Source organism: Arvicanthis niloticus, chromosome 17 (genome assembly GCF_011762505.2).
Source record: "Arvicanthis niloticus isolate mArvNil1 chromosome 17, mArvNil1.pat.X, whole genome shotgun sequence".
Lineage (NCBI taxonomy): Eukaryota > Metazoa > Chordata > Mammalia > Rodentia > Muridae > Arvicanthis > Arvicanthis niloticus.
Window position 1 is genome coordinate 41,890,043 of NC_047674.1, and position 20,985 is coordinate 41,911,027.

General features: G+C 41.3%; 1 protein-coding gene across 1 annotated transcript in view; it reads right to left on the minus strand.

The window, feature by feature from the left end:
* The window catches only part of Col9a1 (collagen type IX alpha 1 chain), a 77,647-nt gene that overhangs the window by 9,539 nt on the left and 47,123 nt on the right, over positions 1 to 20,985 (minus strand). Inside the window, exons 27-36 of the mRNA XM_034521317.2 lie at positions 20,878 to 20,931; positions 20,735 to 20,788; positions 12,154 to 12,207; positions 11,497 to 11,568; positions 10,994 to 11,029; positions 10,290 to 10,334; positions 8,903 to 8,935; positions 5,096 to 5,242; positions 4,867 to 4,921; positions 2,938 to 3,126 (exon numbers count right to left, since the gene is read on the minus strand). Of these exons, the coding sequence (XP_034377208.1) occupies positions 2,938 to 3,126; positions 4,867 to 4,921; positions 5,096 to 5,242; positions 8,903 to 8,935; positions 10,290 to 10,334; positions 10,994 to 11,029; positions 11,497 to 11,568; positions 12,154 to 12,207; positions 20,735 to 20,788; positions 20,878 to 20,931 (739 nt within the window). The remainder of the gene's footprint in view (positions 1 to 2,937; positions 3,127 to 4,866; positions 4,922 to 5,095; positions 5,243 to 8,902; positions 8,936 to 10,289; positions 10,335 to 10,993; positions 11,030 to 11,496; positions 11,569 to 12,153; positions 12,208 to 20,734; positions 20,789 to 20,877; positions 20,932 to 20,985) is intronic.

A 20,985-nucleotide genomic window follows, 5' to 3' on the forward strand; every position in this document is an offset into this window, starting at 1 on the left:
TTCTGACTCAGGTCACTGGGAATATTCTGTGGTTGCAACCAAATGTTAAAAAGCAATTAGGAGATAGTTGATTGAACTTGGGGCATGAGCACCTGCAGAACAACGAATGTTGAAAAGCATTCACATATATAAATATTATATAAATAAAATAAATTTAATTAAGTAAAATGTATGCATGCATATATATGCATACACACACACACGGAGCATTCTCATGGATCTCTGGATATTATTTATTTCATTTCTATTTTTCAGACATTGTAACTGATGCTCTGCTCCCCTAAGAGCTGATTAATACAGAAAAAAAAAGTGAGTCAGTTATAACACGTATTTCCTCACACCTTCATTTCCATCCCGTCTCACATCTGTTTGACTCACACTAAAATGTCTAAAAATACACGGCTTTACTCAAAGAAATTTAAAATTAATCCTAACCATCAACATTTAAAAATAAGGCTTAAAGGCTGAACCACTAATAAGACGCTAAGTCAAGTGAGCTCAAAGTCACTTTGCCGTCTCTCTCGTGAGTTCGGCCCCACCCCACCGTGCATGCAGAGAGTGCATTCAGCACGGACACTGGCCTGTGTGTGGGCAATTACACATATTATGGTTTCAGGGAGGACTATTCATGGGGGCTAAGCCACAACCTATGGGGACTGAGCTGCTGCTTTACGTTGGTGCGCATGCGCAGGGTGAGGCTATGGGGAAGGCAGATTTGGGGACAAGGCACAGCACAACACAGCTCTTATCCAAAAGTTCTACTGTTTTCCAAAGCAATGTCAAGAGGAACACAGTGACCAAGACATAGCCTGAACTTTGTATTTCTTAACAAGTTTTATTTTTCTGACGCCCATGGTGACTTTATTATCACAGAGTGAGTCTCGTCTTTGTATTCGGTAATAGTGGGTGGGGAAAGAGACCAGCCATACTGAACTACATCTGATCTATAATGACTCAGAATTTACATTTCAACAGGGTAGACTGTGATCCCTTGGGGGGAAATTTTGAGCTGCAAACTTCTGAATAGTGAAAAAAACAATGTTTTCATTAATAATTTCTGTCCTGTATGTGGCAGGATATAGCCAAGGTCAGTTTTTAGATTGGTTGTAGTGTTAACTGATTTTTTTTTTTTTAAAAAAAATCTAGTAATTCTGCCTGCCTCCATCCAGGTTTCAGAAGTACGAAATCTTTGTGAGACCTTTATGAAAATGCTGATTTAAATGACTCCACAGAGAAAAGGGGGGCCTGGTGGAGAAGGGTGATGTATCTGCATAGATGATACACTGTGCTGTGGACACTGAAGAAGAACCAGGAGCAAACACTGGGATTAATGAATGAATCCTGTGCCAGAGGTCTCTTCCCAGTTCCAAATACAGAAAGACACTTTTCTTAGATAAGGTTCTTCTGCTAGAAATTGGCTACATGTTAAAACCACCTGAGGGACATTGTAAGCCCCCAAAGCCTACACCAATTGATTCTAAAACTCTGGAAGTAGGGCCCATAACCTGGATTGCTGGTAAATCTCTCAGGGTGATTCCTAGTGCAGCCAAGGCTGAATGATCATGTTGCCCCATAGACTTTCAGGTCGGCAAGTAATACAGACCTTCAAGCTGCCTGGAGCTGGGTTTGCTTGCTGGGACAAAGTCAAGATCTGAACCAAATACTGTTTTGCCAAAAAAAAAAACAGGGATGTGATTTCTGTAACCACATCTTGACATGTAGGGAATGCTGCATTAATGCCCATGGTAGAGGCACAAAATGTCCAACCAACTCAATAACCCACCCAAACCAGTGCATTTCCTTAAATATGGGTTTCAGAGAGGTCAGGACGACCCATAGGGTCATCTGGCACAGAGTCCTGAACTAGTAGCTCAAAGGGACAAAGATGAATAAGCATGTGACACTTCCTGACAACTCCCCTCTCCCGTTTACCTCTCCAGCCCTGCAAGACTCCCAATTAGAGTCCATTTTTAACACGCAACTCTGCACATGACAAAAAAAAAAAGTAATTAAATAAATTGTTCCAACTGAGGGTGTAGTTAGCCAACCACATCGGCAACTCATTTAGGATTCAAAGAGGCAGCTGACTTGACCTCTGACCATTCACACCATAATATTTATCCCTAATTGGAACACCACAATGTTTAAAATAATGTGGAGGGGGTCTCTTGGTTTTTATGTCACATCCTTCTGAAGGTTCCCAGAGAGCTGTCAGTAACTCATAACGACACAGAAATCGCTCACTTACCTTAATTCTCCATAAATTATACACACCTCCACTGACATACTCACCTCAGCTGGCAAATGCCAGACAAGTCAGGCCTGCAGAATGTCTTCTACGCTCACCCACAAACCTGTTTTGGCTTTGCAAACTTTCCTGCATACGGCACTTGCTTGTTTTAAATGAACAGACTCCCAAATGAAAGAAGGAGTTAAGTTAGTTTGCACCTTGGGCCTGAAAATAAACGTCCATTAAAATTAAGACTACGAGGCTCACTTTTGAAAGAGAAGGAGGGCCGTGCCCATCCCTGACATAGTGAGCAGTCACGTGTCCTGTGCCTGCACGAGTTTCACAGACACAAACATCATTAGCTGCTGTTTTAAGAAAAAGCCCTACAATAACTTTTAGAGTCTCAGAATTTTCCACGATTCTGTGAGCTTGGGTGCAGATCACACAACTAAAGAAAACCAGCAACGTATGCTTGTCTTGTACCTGACAAAATAGCTCACCTTTGGGCCGGAGAGATGATTTCATGGTTAAAAAGAGAATACTCTGTTGCAAAAGACCTGAATTTAAGTTCTATCACCCACAAACTTATGCACAACTCCAGCGGGCGGGGCCTGATGCCCTCTGCTGGACTCCACGGGAACCCACATGCATACACATATACACATAATTGAAAATAAAAGAAAACTTTAGAAAAGAAAACACCTTACCTTTAGGTCCCCTTAAACCCAGAGCACCAGGGGGACCCTTAATGCCTGGAAGGCCACGGATTCCCATCTGACCCGGGAAGCCGTTCGCTCCAGGGGGACCTGGAGGCCCAGGGGGACCGGGCCTCCCAGGAAGACCAGAGGCTCCTGTGTCTGGTCTCTTGAGGCTAGCTGCCATTTCTGCAAAATGCTCTGCAAGACAAAAAAACAAAAAATGTAAGTCACAAACACAGCAGTGGCTTGGATGAAGAAAACGACATCCGCAGTAGCCTTTATATCAATGTGGCACCAAGCAAGAAAGGAGCTTAGTGTGTTCCACCAGCTTCCAATCAGGAAGCTTCGTCAGAGTGTCTTCTGAGCTTGCCCTGGATCTATCTGGCCCTGCTGTGTTGAGACACAGTAGGATGAGTGTTAAACTCCAGGGCTTTGAGATGAGTTTTGAGAAACTTGGGAGCCCCCTGAATCCTATCTGGTACTAAATGAAACCCATCGGATAAGAAGAAAATGAGTTTCTTATCATAGGTGGAAGTGTTGTCTTGGTCCTTTTCAAAACCCAAAGCATTGTTCAAAGTTAGGGTTCAGACACTCTTTGAGATCAAGCATCAAAACTAAAAGCAATTTTATAACCTGAAATACCACGAGAATTCGTGGTTTCTAATAAACTCTTCCCCTCCCGTTTATTTTCATGCTTGGAACAGATAACAATCATTAAAAAAAATAACCTTCCTTGGGAATGGTCACAGTTTGTCTTAAAATTTTAATAACTCTGGGGGTTTCTCACATACATTAAGAATCAGCAGCTAAAGCTGTGGAAGGCAAGAAAATCCATCCCATTAAAATACTCTGAGGCAAGTACTGTAGTGCAATATTGGTTTGGTTTGGTTTGGTTTGGTTTGGTTTGGTTTGGTTTGGTTTGGTTGTTTTTAAGCTTTAGGGTATGAAAAAGAACCTGATTGGGAAACAAATTTCTATACAATGGTTAAAAATTATTTAAATATTAAAAATATTTAAATATTTGAATTCCTTAACTTAATAAACATAAAATTATAAATTTGCAGATATGTTAGTAACGCTCAAAACTCAAATAGAGAGCCAACATAAAATGTGTGCAGTGAGGAGATTTATATTGGTTTCCAAATATAGAAACATTCATTTCATTCTCATCCAGTTCTAGAAAATTCTACAGGTCTACTGGACAAACGGGACTATCTACTGGCAAGTGACAGACAAGCATTGCTTCAAGATGCAGTTTTACCGTCATAAGAGGGTTTTCTGTTGAAGGTGATGATGTTACAGTGTCTCCTCAGGTTGGGAATATTTTGTGCATGTTCATTTTCGTGTGGTTTTATAACTAGGCAAACTGAGATGAATAGTGACTTCCATAGTTGCAGATAAATTTGGAAAGAGATTAACAAATGAGGGAAAATATCCCCACTTCTGGAAAACTGCTAGGTGTTGTTTTTTTAAAACATACATACCTACTACACAGGTATAAATACTGTCCTTACCCCACTCGTGGGCATGTGGCTGTCACTTTGTTCTCACATGATTTAGAGGGACTGGAGGACAATGCCAGATATACACTAAATGGTAGCAATTTAAGGAAGAGAGACACCTGAAAATTTGTGCTGCAAAAAAAATATGATGTCTGCATATGCATTTTTTTTCTGTAAGTTACCCTACCTGTTGGAATGGGGTGGGTAAGACATAGAGACAGAGCCTGGGCGGGAAGTAGAGAGAAGGCTAAGACAGAAAGGCAATGTTTTATTGTAAGGCTGTAGGCATCCACACTTGCGTGAAACAGAACTGGTATTAACATTACTCAACATCTCCCACCTTTAAAGCAACCGTCACTTACCCTTGAGCAGCTACAGAAATAAAAGCTTAAAAGGCAAGATGGTGGAAATGTTTAAACCCCTGTGATTTATTTACCTTGCATGACTCTCATGCAAACCTGCTTGATGTGCTGGTCCGTCGGTGCTCTGCCCTGGGACGAGAAAGTAAAAGGCAGGTTATACTTGTGAGTTTAAAGAGGACATCGTTGAAATATAAAGACAGATGTCACAAAAACCAGGTGGCTCAGTCGATGAGACAGTTTGACGCTTGGCTGAGATTGTTGGGGCTACCAATAGGAAACCACAGGACGTGTCTGCCCACTCACCGGAGAGCCCTGGATACCAGGCAGTCCAGTGGCACCCTGTTCTCCCTGCACGCCCCGGGGTCCAGGTGGTCCTCTTGGGCCTTCTACTCCAGGAAGCCCTCTGATTCCTTCAGGCCCCCTCAGGCCTGGCTCGCCAGGGTTACCCACCTAGAACAAAGAGTACACTATAAAACCAGGACTAGACATCACAATGTTCCGCTTAGCATCAATATAAATATTTAGGTGGAATTTTAGGTTTCCTACAACTTATGTCCCTCACTGGTGTTTGTTCAGAAGTTACCTCAAGGGTTAACACATATTACCATTGAACCAGTCACCAGCCACTTAGAATTCTAATGTAAGTAAACTTATATTTTTTTTATTATTTCAAAGTCTCCATTGAGATTAGATATACTTAAGGTCTCATTTGCTATACTGTAAGCCATTTTGTAAGAACAAGTCAGTGGTTTGGGTTTTATCGTTCTGATTTTGGGACTGGCCCACCCTGAGTGCATGCTCTACCACCAAGCTATAGCCCAGTCCAAGCAAGCAAGTTGATTGTTCGTTTTGTTTGGTGTGTGTTTGTGTGTGTGTGTGTTTAGGAACACACACAGAGTCAGAGGACAACCCTGTAGGGGAGTGTTATTAACCTTCCTAATGCTACAACATTTTAATATAGTTCCTCATGCTGTGGTGACCTCTAACCAAAAAATAATGTCCATTACTACTTCATAACAGTAATTTGTTATTGTTCTGAATCATAATGTAAATATCTGATATGCGGGCTATCTGATATGTAACGCCCCAAAGGGGTCGTGATGGACAGGTTGAGAATCTCCGCTTTAGGGGTTAGCTCTCACATTTTTCTCTTTGAGAAAGGATCTTTTTACTGCTTCATAAGCTAAGTTATCTGGCCCATGAGTTTCTAGAGAGTCTGCTGTTTCTGCCTTCTTTTTCCCATTGGCATGCTGGGATTACAAACACTTGCATTGCTACAGCCAGCTTTTACATGACTTTTGGAGGTCTGATCTGAGATCATGTCATTTTCGTAGCAAGTCCTTTCAGCCCCTGAGCTGTCTTTCCAGCTTGTCATTGAATGTAGCCTTTCTTGAGTGTAAAATGTTCTTTTGTGGGGCGGGGGGGGGGGGGAGGATTGGTAACATTTTCTGGCAATAAAAAAACTTTCTCCAAGTAAAAGATTTCCTCCAAGATATGCAATTTGAGGATGAAAATGCAACAGGTCACGAATATAAGTTATTCAGCTTTTATAAGATGTTTTTGGTGAACTTGAGGATGCTAATAATAACCAGGAATTACAAAAAGCTAACACAGACTAAGCCAGCACATTCAACATACTGCCTTGAAAGTGACGCATTTTTTTAAAAAGGCAACTTTAGAGTTTAAAGTAATAAAGGGAATTAAAACCTAAACATTAAAGAAGTTAACCAATAAGCCGCTTGCTTCCTCAGCACAAAGCGTGCCCACAAGACAAACTAGGTGTTTTCTTTCCCTAAAAGCAGACCGCTAAAAGCATTTTTAAAGTCATCATATATAATAAATGCTTTTAAAAGGAGACTGCATTAAGTCACTCTTTTGTGAGACTGGAATTTGTCGCAATTTTATAGCAAAGCAGCCACAATGTACCGTTGTTCAGAATAAGACTGTACAAAGACAGGAGGAAGTTGGGGAATGGTAGTCTTTCTGGAATGGAGAATGTTCATCAGATGGCTTTATCCTGCCTCTTTTTCTCCCGGGCGGCATCTATCTGTGGAAAGCTACCTCTTTCAAATATTCAAATATTTTCAGACCAAGAAAAGTAAAGCAACAATTCCACCACACACTGCCACACAAGGCTCCGACAGCTTTCTCAATCTTGCTTTATGATGAAAAAAAAAACAAAACATGACATTCATCCAAGTCAGCTGGACAAGATTGCTTCAACACAGAAATTACAACATGAAAGAAGCATCAATAAGAAGACCTTAAGAAACGCTAACACGGCTGGAAAACTGTCAGGTCCCCAGAGAGAAAAACTAACGACTTCTCGAACAACCCAAAGAGGCACCCAAGTGAACTGAGAAATGCACTCAAGTACTGGCCACGTTGAATTCTGCCTTCTCTTCGTGGCAATGGCTACCACTGCTATTATATAAAAGAACCGGTACTCTTGGATGGAAAGATCAGGATGCCACAGGACCCCAGATCACTGAGAAAGAGTTCTTCAGTGAAACTGTGCACTGGAACAGACATCCGGCTCCAGACAGTTCCAGCCTAGCAAGTTCATCTGTGCTGACACAAGACAGATCAATGAAAGCTCCTATGTTAGTTAATAGTTTTCTGGACTCTGAAAGAGTACAGTTCAATTTCCTCAGCATGACATGGACAGTGTGTCACATCAGTGGGAGATAGAGAGAGTTCCTGAATTAACAGCTAATTCTTAACATATTCAAAGTAGATGCAGGGCATGTCACTACGTTATAATCAATTTTTCTTTTACAATTTGAATTCTTTCCCTGGAACACTGTCAGATTTGTCCAGATAGTAACATAAGATTTCCCTCATCAAACACATGAGGGCTTATTCTTCATATTTGGCGCAACTTTAAACCATTCCTTTCAAGTATTGTTGGACATAAACATCACTTGAGACTTGATGCTTAAAGGTAGAGAAGTTAACATACTGCAGTCCCACCCATGTGCGAGTATGCAGACAGCCTACAGACAGCCTGAATCTGGGCACTGAAGCCAGGTTTGGGTGGGTGCCCCTGGAGAAGGTAAGGTAGAGGATTGGATAAATGCATAAATAGGAGATAGAAGTAGGAGATAGTAATTCTCACAAAGAAACAAAGTCTGTTCTAAAGTGTTAAATGACATAGTATGCAGAAGTCCCAAAAATGGATAGTTCCAGCTATCCAGAAGACAAAAATGGGTGAATCAAGAACTCTTCCAGCCAGATTTGGCCTTCTTTGCTCAAAGTCTGATTTTTATTCTACAATAGTTACCACTTTTAAAAGTTATCCTGTAAGTATTCAAAGGGAAAGAGAAATATCGTGGGTTCTTTTTCTTTTGTAAGGTTATATTAGCTGCCGTGGAGATAATTTGTTGGCTAAAGAGAGGAATTCGCAACATTCCAGAAATAGAATTTAAGAATTCACTAGAAGCTAGTAGTCTGGCCTTTGAGATTACCATCTGAGCTTCACCTTTTTTGTCGACATCCAAGTTCCTAATTGTGTTGGTGTGCATGAAAGCAAGATGCCCCAGGTTTCCTATGGATTCGATCTTTAATTTGGAATTCATCTACTCTAAGGACAAAGGTTTAGTCTCTGTAAAATAACAAAATTAAAGAAGCTCATCGTTTTATGGTTCTGAGGATTCTGTCATGTTTTCTTATGTTCTCTGCTTCTCTCTCCATTCCCTCGACTAGAACACACAGGAGATCAGGAAAGTTATTGAAATATTTTGCAGTAGCATACCTGCCATGGAAATTCAGTTTTCCTCCTAGCTGCAGAGCATTCGCCAGCTCTTTGAGATGGCTCATTTGGGCAGGATATTAGAGCATCATAGTGTAACACTCACTGAGCCGTTTATAATACCGAAACAAAAACCTTTCTTTAAAGTGGTTAGTTCAAAATCTAGATCCATTTCCACAGTTGGGGATTTCTTCCTACTGGACAAACCCATTATTTACACCTTTATTTAGACATGTATTTCCTTGAAGTCCTTCAAGGATCTAACTTTATACAATGATTTCCTGAAGGAGAAGGTTGCATTTCCTACGGTTTTATTGATGTTCTTAATTTTTTGTACTGTTACTGTTCATCATACTTACAGATCCCTTCGGGCCAGGTTGTCCCATATCTCCCTAAATCAGTAAGACAAAATTATATTAGTGCAATATATTCACTTTACATAGTTTCCTAAAACATTTTACCAATGGTATTGCACTGCTAAAATACAGAAAACCATGTGCAGATAGAACGCAGAACTGCAGAAAATGTGTTTGACTCAAAATGTGGGCTGTCATTGCAGGTTAGCTTCCCAACTCTGTGTTCCTGTGTTAGCAAGGCCCTCTCCCTGACCCTGGCTAACTGATCCATTAACTAATAGGCTGCAATCAGGGCTCTGTGGGGTTCACCCAGATCTACAGCATGCAGTACCAGGAACGTGTACATAATAAAATAAATAATAAGAGAAAATAAAATAGCTTTTCCTTGATGAACATGATAGACATCTAGAACTACTTATTGAAATTTCACTTTTGTATTTTTTATTTTTTTTTTAGCTCATTCCCTAAAATCCACCAAATAAAATATGCATGCTTTTAGGCTTTAAACAAACAAACAGACACACCAGGAGATCTTCCCATCATTAATTTTAGATGAGTTCAGTCAAGTCTTAGCATTTGAGTTAGCATATCTCCACTACAAGACAGGACTGATTTAAATTTTAAAACACCCCCTTAGCTCATAAAATGAGCAGCCTCTACAGAAACTAAGACACAATCATCTCAGAAATTTGGGGGAAAAAAATCTGGTGACTTTGCCCAGTTTAGACATTTCATTTATATTTATTCTAAACCCTGTTAAGTCTGAATAAATATTAGCAGATTGTCTCTCTGCTCTTAAAGCACCATAAGGTTATTTCCTAGGAAAGGCCGTACTGGCTGAAATAGGACTCATCCATTTCTATGGTAGGTCTGGTCACTCCTGCCAAAGCCATTGTGATGAGACAGCAAGCAGATCTTGCGCCTCTGCAGACAGACAGCAAGCTCTGTGCTTCCCCCTTTTCTGGAGACTCACCAGTCCCATCCTTTGGACATGGAGGTCATTCCTTCAGACATTTTCAGGGCAAAGAGAATGCCCTCAGTAATATTTATGAGCCACAGCTCCCTGACTCTAAAACCACTTCAATACTGTTTCCCTGCTATTCCCTAGTCCTTTGTATTCTGCAGTACTATCCCAAGCGCTTAAATGTCTCAATGTAAGACCACAGGAGAATTCATCATCTCTCAGGGAATTTTACAGAAATCTAAAGCTAGGTCTACCTATCTGCTTTCTTAGGCTTTGCCTTCAAGTATTGGGAATCACTAGATAAAAATAGCGGAAAGCCCATTTAGCCTTTAAGATAAAGAACAGTGTCAGAAAGAAGTGTCGTATTTTTTTTCAACAATTTTAAAGTTTTATATTAACTAATTTAAAAAAAAAAAAATGTCTTACAAGGTCACCCCTTGCTCCTGCTTCACCTTCTTCACCAGAGGCACCCTAAAATTTTAAGATAAAATGTCACTTGGTTTCCGGGTCTCCGTTCATGGTTCAACTTTAACCAGCCAACACTGATAAGCATTTATAAGCGCCAAATGCCCCAAGGATCATGCAGCTCTCACTTCATGACAACAGGCTAATCCTAAGTGAACCGAGTAGACAAGAGAAGCCAGAGAGGCCAGGCAGATTTCACCTAATTAAGTTTAAATCATTTAATTAGATTAACAATTCTATCTATCAATTTTGAAATTCAATAACCCTTGAAAGTGGCATTCTACAGTAGAAAGAGGAATCCAGATGCAGGCCGACTCCATTTACACATTTTATTTGCTGAAGTCTTGCTCAAAAGGCATCTTGATTAGATGCTCTTCTGTGGCTTCAAAAGTCTGTGTCATCTGAATAAAACTCAGCAAGCTAGAGAGACAGGGCCACCCGCTTCAGAGGAAACACACTGTGCAGTCCAGGGAACAGCCACTAGTGCCAGCGTATAAAAACAGTCTGGCTGCACACCAAACTCCACTATGGTTTTCACTCACCAGAAAGCACACTGAGAAAAGCTGTGAGCCTTCATCGGTACACCACACCCACAAGCCAGCCAGCCAGCCCCATCCTTGTAAAGTGGCAAATACCCAACACCTCTAATTGCACACAACGCTTACCTGTTCACCCTTGGGACCTGGTTCACCGGAGACACCCTGGAGTGAATAAAATTTAACATTTTTCAGCATTTGGAGTTGCGTGCATCATTACAGAAGAGCCAATATCCTTGAAGGAGCTGATGGATAATATGATGGGAGAAAGCTCCCAATTCTCACCACTTAACTGAAGACCAGAGGAGACCTGGTCTCCACACAATTGTTCCCTTTCACTTGGTAGGAACAGAAATTTAGAACTAAGTAAAAACTATAACTACAACTGGTACTTTTTTTTTTTTCCTCTTCAGCCTTTACTTTTCTTCCTTCTGGAAAGTTAGTTTTGTTTTGTTTGGAATGTCAACTCTCAGTAATTTAACACCCCTTTCACTATGTTTCTTCATGATAATCCATAGAGAAAGTCTTCACTGGGTAAAGCAACCTTGATTTCTCCACAAAGGAGTCACGTGGCAGATTTAAAGGGGGGGGGAGGGGGCACACAAAACCATGTAAAGTGCTGGGTATCTTACCCTGTCTCCTTTCATTCCAGGAAGTCCAGGGGGCCCAGGCAAGCCAGGAAGGCCAGGGCTGCCAACAGATCCCTGGAAAACAAACAGGAAATCAGAGTCACTGTGTCCTTGATGCTCAAAGTTGACAAGCCAGACAAGGGCCCTGGGGTATCAACTCTTGTATAAAGTTAATGTGTGGTTGGTTTAGTGCTGCCTCGCTCCTGCATCCCAGGAGAAGAGGGGTGGGTGGCCTCCCACCTTCCACCCCACCTCTGAATTTCCTCTGCAGAACTCAGCAACAGTGGGCTCTTTCAGCCAATGCCCAGCAGCAGGCTGTTGCTTCTCCTGCTGTGTAAACAGAAGCTACGCAAGCAGCAAAGGCTAGCATTCATTCCTTCCATTCCACTAAGAGGCAGATGCCAGCCATGGCACTTCATACCTCTGTGGGTTTTCAAATGCATTCTACAAACCACACTGATTAAAATCCTCATGGAGATTATCATAGATACAATTTGAAATTCCATATTGACAGTTTCACATACTCATACAGCAACTATAAAAGCCATATACAGTTAATTAGATGATCTTTTGCAATTTTTTTCTCCTTTCCTGTTTAAAAAAAAAAAAAAAAATCTGCTTTGCAGAAATCAAACATGTGAGATTGGAAACTTCACTTACCAGTTTCCCTGGTATGCCTGGAGACCCTTCTGGTCCTACGGGGCCTCTACTGCCCTGTGAAAACACACACGTCATCAGCTGGATGTTCAGCCCAGAGTCAAATGCTTCATTGTTACATGAAAAAATTAACATTTCATCCAGGCTTTTGTTAAAATATAGGTGTTGCCAAAATCTTCCATCACTCCAACTGCAGTCTCAAACCATCCTCTCAAGAGTCTAACCAATCACCCTCCGTGCACTGTTCATGGAAACTGCTTATGCTGTTCACTGGATGCTGGGCCAGAACACTGGAAATATCCACTGCCTGTATACACAATGTACATGCCTGTACACATTAATTTTCAGCATGCAAGTCACACCCTATTTTACATTATGGCTATTCATATATACACATTTTATGCTTTCACTTAGGCGTGTTCTTAGGGTATTCCATACCCACTCATTGGGCACGCTGCAGTGTCTGTGTAAGCTCTTGGGTCTAGAGACGCCTTAAAGAAACAGCTGGCAAATGATTGCGTACCTCCGAAAAACATAAAAGGGAAACACAAGGCAGAGATGCTTGCCTTTAAATGATTACTGTAACCTCAAGAAGACACAGATGGTAGACATTTATAAACTTTCTGAGATAAAATTTCTTGTTTCATTCATTCTAGATCTAAATATGTCTCCAAAGATTGCAGGCTTTAAAAAGTGTGACTCACCATGTAGATCCGATAACGGCAATGCTAACATTACATCTGGAGGGCCCACAATTCTATTCTACTAGAAACCCTGAACTTTAAAGAAAAGAAGTTTTTGAGAAAAGGAGCTTCGTGACTTGTACTTCTTTCCTTGAGAACTCAACATAGTTTCATACAATCTGACTAAAGTCTGTTATATACCTAATGCTGTGATCAGCTCAGTAGAATGCAGATAAAAATCGCATTTCTGGCTAGGTGTATCATAAAACTGCAAAGACTAATTTGAGTTAGTTTTCCTTTAAACCATTCTAATAGCTCCATTTTAATAATTCATGATTCTAATGGCTTTGGGTGAGGTTATATTATTCCGGCCTATATCTGTAGGTTGGACACGGTATCAAGATCCATAAACCTTCTGGATTTTCGATTTCCCTGAAGGTTACCACATTACAACAGTCTCTGGCTGTGGGCTATAATTTCATTATGGCCATTTCAAATGACTTACAAGTGATTGAAACTCAATGCTCGTAAGTACTTTTCAATAATTTTCACATTAACAACCTGTCAGGTTAAGCATTTGGAATAATACATTGGTCCTTAATCCCATGGGTGACTCGGAAGCCCAGAGGCAGTGCCCCACGAGGATGTAAATCTAGATGGAAAGTGGCCACTGCAACAGTTCTTTTTTTCTGTTCATCAGTCACGATCGTCTTCTGCCCTCTCCCCAGATACCCACCACAAGGGAGGCTCATGGGCCCACCCTTCCCTTGGGAACTATTGACTAAGGAAGAATTCTGGGAAAAGGACAGTCGTCATCTTCCACAGCATAGGCAGTGGTCGGTCTCCCATGTTCCAGGGGACTGCATTACACCTATGCTCAAGCAGATCACCCTGGTAAAACTCATCAAGTCACTAAACAAAGACAAAACAAGAAAACAATGGAAGAGGAGGGTCTTGTACAGAGGAATGGAGAGGAGGAAAAGGCGTGCGGAGTATATGTAGTCGTAGTGCATTAGACACATGAATGACGTCGCCAATGAATATGTTTAATTTTTTAAAAACTGCAACAAGGGGGAAATGTGGCTTCTGCTCCAACTAATTTGAAATAGATCTTCCAAGATGGCTTCTCATCAGTGTGTGTGTGTATCACTGGCATTCTCAAATAGTTCCCAGCTGCATTGTGATACAGACTCTCAATGATGTTGGTCTAACAAGACTTTAATCTTAAAAAAACGGATATTACTGATGACGGAAAAGAAATATCAGAATAAAGCTTAGTTCCTAACTCGTACATTCACTTAGTCTCACGCATCCCCTCCTAAATAAAAGACGCATGCTACTGTATCAAATTAAGGATGGTTAGTATAGCTCTTTTCCATGAACCAAATGGAGAAATTCCAATATTAAGACTATCGAGACTTTAGTTTATGCTTGGAAGAATTAACTATCACAAGAGTCAAAAACAAGGATTTTCTCTGCCGAAATCTTATTTTCTTCCATCTTTCGAAGCTCTTACTGTTTGTTCCACAAGTCCTTCCAAACCCCTGGCCAGGCTGTGGCTGAGTGCCCATGGGTGACTCAGAGCCGCTGTCAACACCTGCACTGGTGGATGGATGTACCCGGGGGGAGTCAGTGTCTATGTAGGACCCGGAGAAGACCTGTGACATGTAGATGTGTCTGCTACTGCATAAACAGGTAGGTTCTCTGTTCTTCTGCAGTCCCATGTTACAAGCTTCAGGCTACTCTGAATATATATGTTTCTAGAGAAATATCCTTACAGGGAAAGTCCACCCTGTTCATTTTCATAACAGGTACCCAGTGGAGTGACAACCGAAATGCTAAAGACAAGTTTTCTGATAGCCATTTTCATGGTTTTTGTAACACACATACACAATCACAACCACATATACTCATGTAAATCCTGGACATTTACATCAGAAGAAAAAGATGAGGAAGCAAGATATAAATAGCCATTCTAAGACTGGAGCTTAGCCACATTCTAACAATAACTAGGCAAGCCCCTGTCAACTGAGACTGTGTGCTAAATAGATGACAGAGCCTTGTACTCCAGCGTCTGTGGTCACCACCCTCCGTGTGGCCAATGGAAGCAGGGACAGAAATGCCCCTTCCAGTGGCTGATATTCACACACCCCATAATGATAAGAGTTTCTATTTATAAGAAGAGAATCAAAAGGAACCCGGATGGAGACGGAATTCTGCCAGCTGATATGTGAGAATGTACTAAAAGGCCCTTTGTTTCTCTCAGGGTCCCTGTGCTTCCACACGCATCTCTGAGAACTTCAGGCCCATCTGCTGATGCATCTGTAAGAGCCATCCAAGGCTTTAGAGAAGATGCAGAACCTCTGTCCCAGCTATGGCTACAGATAACCCCACCGAGACCTTTAGGTCTGCGTTGCCTGGGTGTCACTTTGCTCCATATTCCCATATTCCCTGTTCCTCCTCAGTCCTCGTCACCTTTGATTCTGATTCTCTTGTGCCAGGAGGATTTGGCAAACAAGTTCCAACTTCAAGCCATGCCGTGGCAGTATTGGCATGAGAGTACAGAGAGAAACGGACAGCAAATAATTCAAGTTAATGCTTCTTTCCTTATAAAGGAGCTACTAGACAATTATAAAGATCACAACAAATATCATTACATTTAGTTAGACTAAATGTTACCAGCATTGTTTTCCAGAAGAATTGACTCTATTCCATTGGTTTAACTTGTCATGGCTCTCATATTTCACAGGTTTCCAAAAATTACCTAGCTAACCGGCTGAAGCATAAAAAACATCTTTGGTGCATGTTAGCTGTGTTTCAGAAATGAGAAATTATACATCGTTATGTTCAGCCTGTTCTGTATACTAAGTGTTTCTCTCTGGCAATAACAAAAAGGAAAGATGCCGGTTTAAGCCACAAGATCAATTCTGATTTCTCTAGAGTGTTTTTTAATCAATTTATTTTCTTATTAAATTGGGAAAAAATCACATGAGGTCTACCTCCAGGAATAACTTTCAGTTTGTTATAAAAAAAAATTTTTTAAAGGATTCAATTTTGTGATATGATAGACTCGTGTTATCTTGGGCGGATTTAAATATTCCTTTATATATAGGCAGAGAAAAGTCTATCTGAATGCTTACTATCACCCATTCCAGCCTCACACACTATTGCTGGGCTGGGCAGGATGGGGAGCAGCTTAGAATATTCAACAACACACCATATGGTCCCCATATGGAGACCTCTCTGCTTGAGGCTGTTGTGCTGGGGTGGAGTGAAGGTCTCCAGGAAAAGTACAATGGGAGCATATGATGTTCAAAAGGAGGTAAACCAGCATGGTGCTATTCCCAGTCAGAGGCAAGAGAGCAGAGCAAACTTAACCCAACTCATCCAAAAGCCTGGCAAGCTCTGAGAAGCCCGAGGGTGGTTGGTTAGGAGCCACTAAAATATTGTACCATACCAGAGGCCAGGAAGCACTCAGACCAATAATAAACCAAGCAGAGAAAGTGTGACAAAGTGGTTTCCATCACTAGGGAGTCAAAAAAAAAAAAAAAAAATCCAAAAACAAAAGAACTAATCCTTCTTACAATCAAATCAGCAAAAAAATAATTGCAAAGATATGCATCTAGGATACATTAGACATATGTTCTTATTTCTTCTATTCAGTTCAACTTGAGGTAAATTTACAGAGAAATCTGATCACACTTGCCATCCATAGATAGAAAAGTGTGACTCTACCTACAAAATGGAACTCAAAGACACAAATGGAAGTGTAAATGCACCCTCCAGGAGAGCCCTTAGGTGTTAAAACCTCGATCCAGAGCTAGAACACTTACATCATGACTTTTTTTTTTTCTGAAAAAAAAATGTAGCAGGTGAGAAGTCAGTTATTAGCAATGAAAGCAGCATGGCAGGAGTTATTATGCCTCCAATCTAATTTATTCCAAGAAACATTCAATGACTGCTGCCTTCTGTCAGGCCCTAAGTAGAGAGTTGGAAGAAGCACAGAGATCAATTGGGCATCCTTTGACCTCTCTGCATGGCACAACAGGGGACACAAAGGGATCAAGGGCTTTGGGCTTCAGAATAACTCCATGTGGGCTGATGACTTAGAAGTGGAGAAGAGCTGCAGCTAAACCTGAGAAAAACCAGTGAACTCCACAGAGCAGTTTGTAATCCTATCCGGAGGGACTCTTACTCCATAGATAAGGATTTCTGTCGGCCATCTTGAATTTCCATACGTAGATTTTAGACTTTCTCTTGTTAGTATAAATTCATAAACTATTTTTGTTTCTTTTTCTTCTGCAGCATTGTTGATGTTTAAGATAAGGGCTCACGACGTAGCCGTGGCTTGCCTGGAACTTGCTATGTAGAGCTGATCAGACTTGAACTCACAGAGGTGACTCAGGGGGACTGGGGTTAAAAGTCAGCATGCCCAGCCATAAGAGACTTTAAATGGGGAGGAAAAGGTAGGATGCTGTTAAGTTTCAAATCCAGGACAAAGGGGAGCTGGCCTCCAGGCTCTCCCAGCATCCCTCAGTCCCTATCTGTTACAGGGTATGGTTGATATACCCCAGCCCTCTACTCTAAACCCACCAATGGGCTGGGCTGCCCTTTCCCCCCGGAGCTTCTTCCCTACATAGACATTTTAGTTAGCTGCCCTTTCTGTCCTTTGACCTCCAGGCTGCTGTAGTGGGTCCCCCCTCTATCCTCTCTCTTCCCCCTCCCACTTCTCGCAAGGCTCAGGGTCATGATGATTCTGGACTCTCCCAGATGTGTCTGCCTCTGACTATGATCTCCTTCTTATCGATAATAAATTTTCTCCTCCACCATGCCTAGGAGAAGTCATGCCTTTTCCTTTCCTTTTTAATCTGTTTTTTCCTATTCTGATGGAAACAGTACTTTGGGAAGACAGATATGATATTTGCAGACTGGAGGTCCTACTATTTTTCTTGGGGTCTTTAGAATTGTTTTTGGAACTACTCCCCTAGAACTCTAGGATGGTCACCATGGAAATGACATGCCACGCAACTGGCAAGAGTCCAGAAAACAGAAGGTATCAAAATCTCAGTGGTGTCCTATTGAGACAACTCACAGGGTGCAGGAAAGAACGCAAATCAGAAGGTGTTGCAGTTAACCAAGAGGGTGCTGAGTCAAGCCAGGAAGAACAAAACAGGAAGCCAGAAAGAAAGTCAACATAAAGGAGCAGAAAAAAGACAGAATCTATGAACCCTGTTAGAGACAGGAAATACGGTGGCAGGAGGGTGGTGCTTTGAGGCTCAGTGACAAGGACAAAGGGATGAAATTAGACTCATAAGAAATGTGCAAAACCAAACCTGACATTCAGGCCCACCACTTAACTTCCTGGAGTCCAACTCAACACACCTGTGATATTCTACTCTTTCTGCATCCTTCTGATGGTGCACCTCCAGATATTTATTAGTTGTGTCCCTGTTGATTAGCTGCTAACGGTAAGTGTTCCCTATATGAGGTGTGTGTGTGAGTGTGTGTGGGTATGAGTGTGTGAGTATATATGTGTGTGTGTGTGTGAGGGGTATATCTGTGTGTGTGAGTTTTGGGTGGGTGAGGAAGTGTGTATGTGGGTATGTGGAGTATATATATGGGTATGTGGGTATGGGAGTGTGTGTATGTATAGGTGGGTATATGTGAGTGTGTGTGTGTATGTGGTTGGTGGGTGTGGGTATATGTGTGTGTGAGTATGTATATGTGTATATGTGGATATGGGTATGTGTATGTGTGGGTATGTGTGCATGTGTGAGTGTGCATGGGTGTGTGTATGTGTGGTTGGGTGGGTGTGAGTATGTGTGTGTGAGAGTGTGTATGGTTGGATGAGTATGGGTATATATATATATATATATATATATATGTGTGTGTGTGTGTGTGTGTGTGTGTGTATGTGAGTATGGGTATGTCTGTGTATGTGTAGGTGTGGGTATGTGTGTATGAAAGTGTATGTATGCATGTATGTGAGTACACAAGTGTGTGTATGAGTATGTGTGGTTGGGTGGGTGTGGGTATGCATATATGTGTGACTCTGTAGATGTGTGGATGTGTGTGAATGTGTGGGTGTGGGTATGTGTGTGTGAGAGTGTATGTATGTATGTGTGTGTAAGTGTGTGTATGTGTGTGCATGAGTATGTGGTGGTTGGGTGGGTGTGGATATGCATGTATGTGTGACTGTGTGGGTGTGGGTGGGTGTGTTTGTGTGTTTTCAGAGCATTTCCTGATAAACAATAGGTGCACAGACAATGTTCATTCAACCATACACAGCTTTCTGCTAAAAAAAAAAAAAAAAAAAAAAAGTGGATTTAACAGTCAACAGTCTCAAAATACTAATACCCCAGTTCGTGTACATCTCCCTGGGTCAGTCAGTCATTCGGCATTTTTACTGCTTAAGAACTGTGATCTGGCTTTAACCTCGGTGCCTTGCAAATAGTCATGGCAAGTGTTTCCGTTAGACATTTACAGGCTCCAGAACAATGATCGAGCAGAGGGCGTGGCTAGAGAAGGTGCTGGGTCCTTTGGCTGCTGAGAAAGCCTAGAAAACTGCCTGACGCCTGTCAGTTATAGATGTCTGCAAGAAGCAGAAAAATGCCCATCTACTACCGGATAACAACTGACAACTCTGACTCTCTCAAGCCTAAAAGTCCTCATTCCTCACACTCTAAAAAGGCTTTTTAAAGAAATGTATTTAGAGCTGCGTCCATGTTCCCACTTGGAGTGTTTATCTATTTACTTGTTTTTATCATGCAAAAGACAGAAACTAAGAACTTGAAAATGAAGGCCAGAGAGAATTTTTTGTGTGTGTGTGAAGTTAGATTTAAATGCATAATGTGGATTTTTGAAATCATTTTATTATTTTATGTGTAGGAGTATTTTGTTGTATTATGCAGTACCCAAAGATGCCAAAAAAAAAAAAAAAAATCCCTTGGGACAGGAGTTAGCTACAAGCAGTTACGAGCTGTCCTCTAGAGGAACCAATGTTTTAAACCCTGAGCCATCTCTTTAGTGCTTGTGTAATTTTTTTTTTGATCAGTTTCTCTCTAAGAATAAAAATATACCTTCTAGTAGGACAATGCACATTGCTGTGTTGTCTGTAAAACACATGGGTACGTTCACTCATCCTTGTAGACGAGGACGCATATTCACACTTAAGAAATAGGGAAGAGTCCCAGAGCATAAATGCGGAATCACTCCTAAGTAAGAACTCAAGAGAATCAAAAAGCATTCACAGAAGAAGTGTGAATACATATGTTCGTAGCAGCCAAAAGTGGAGACAATCCAATTGCCTATACCTGATGGGTGGGTGAAAACATTACACCAAGGCATAGTGTATAGAGTAAACCAAGGCAGAAGGCCTTAGTGTACAGATCCCTTCATATAAAACTTTCAGAACCAGCGAAGCCATAGTGACAGAAAGGGGACCCGGGATTACATAGAACAAAGGTTGAGAGCTGAATGTCTGAGTGTAAGAACAGGGCTTCTTTAGTGGGTGATAAAAATATTCTGAAACTAATCGTCATAGTGGCTACATAATTTTGTGAATGTGCCAAAAAATTAGTAAGTTGTGCATATTAAGTGGTTAATTCACGTAGCATGTGAATGACATCTTACTCTAGGTTTTTAGCCACACTATAATGCTTTCAGCTTGAGAAGAAAATAAAAACCCCTTTATGCTTCTTTTAAATACATCATTTTGGTACCAGTTTTGGAAAAGGAGATACAATATATATATATATATATATATATATATATATATGCATCCTTATCTTGTTGTCTCTCTGGCATGCACCTGCTTGAACATTAACAACTATTCGTGCAGTCATAAGGTAGGGACATTCAGCAACATCCTCAGAAGGAAGGCACAGGAGAAGACTACTCACTGGAAGGCCCCTGGGTCCCCGAGGTCCAACCTCTCCCGGAGGCCCTTGTTGACCCTGTGGAAAGGAAAGCAGAGAAACAATTTGCCAACGATTCCTGGGGGCTATGGATCTTAATCGAAAGAAAAGCATAAACATAGCCTTACTGGTTTTCCTGAACTTCCCAACTGACCAGGCTTCCCCGGAGCACCTGTGTTACCCTAAAGACAAAAGACAGCATTTAGAGTCACTCAGACAGTGGTACAGTAATCAGC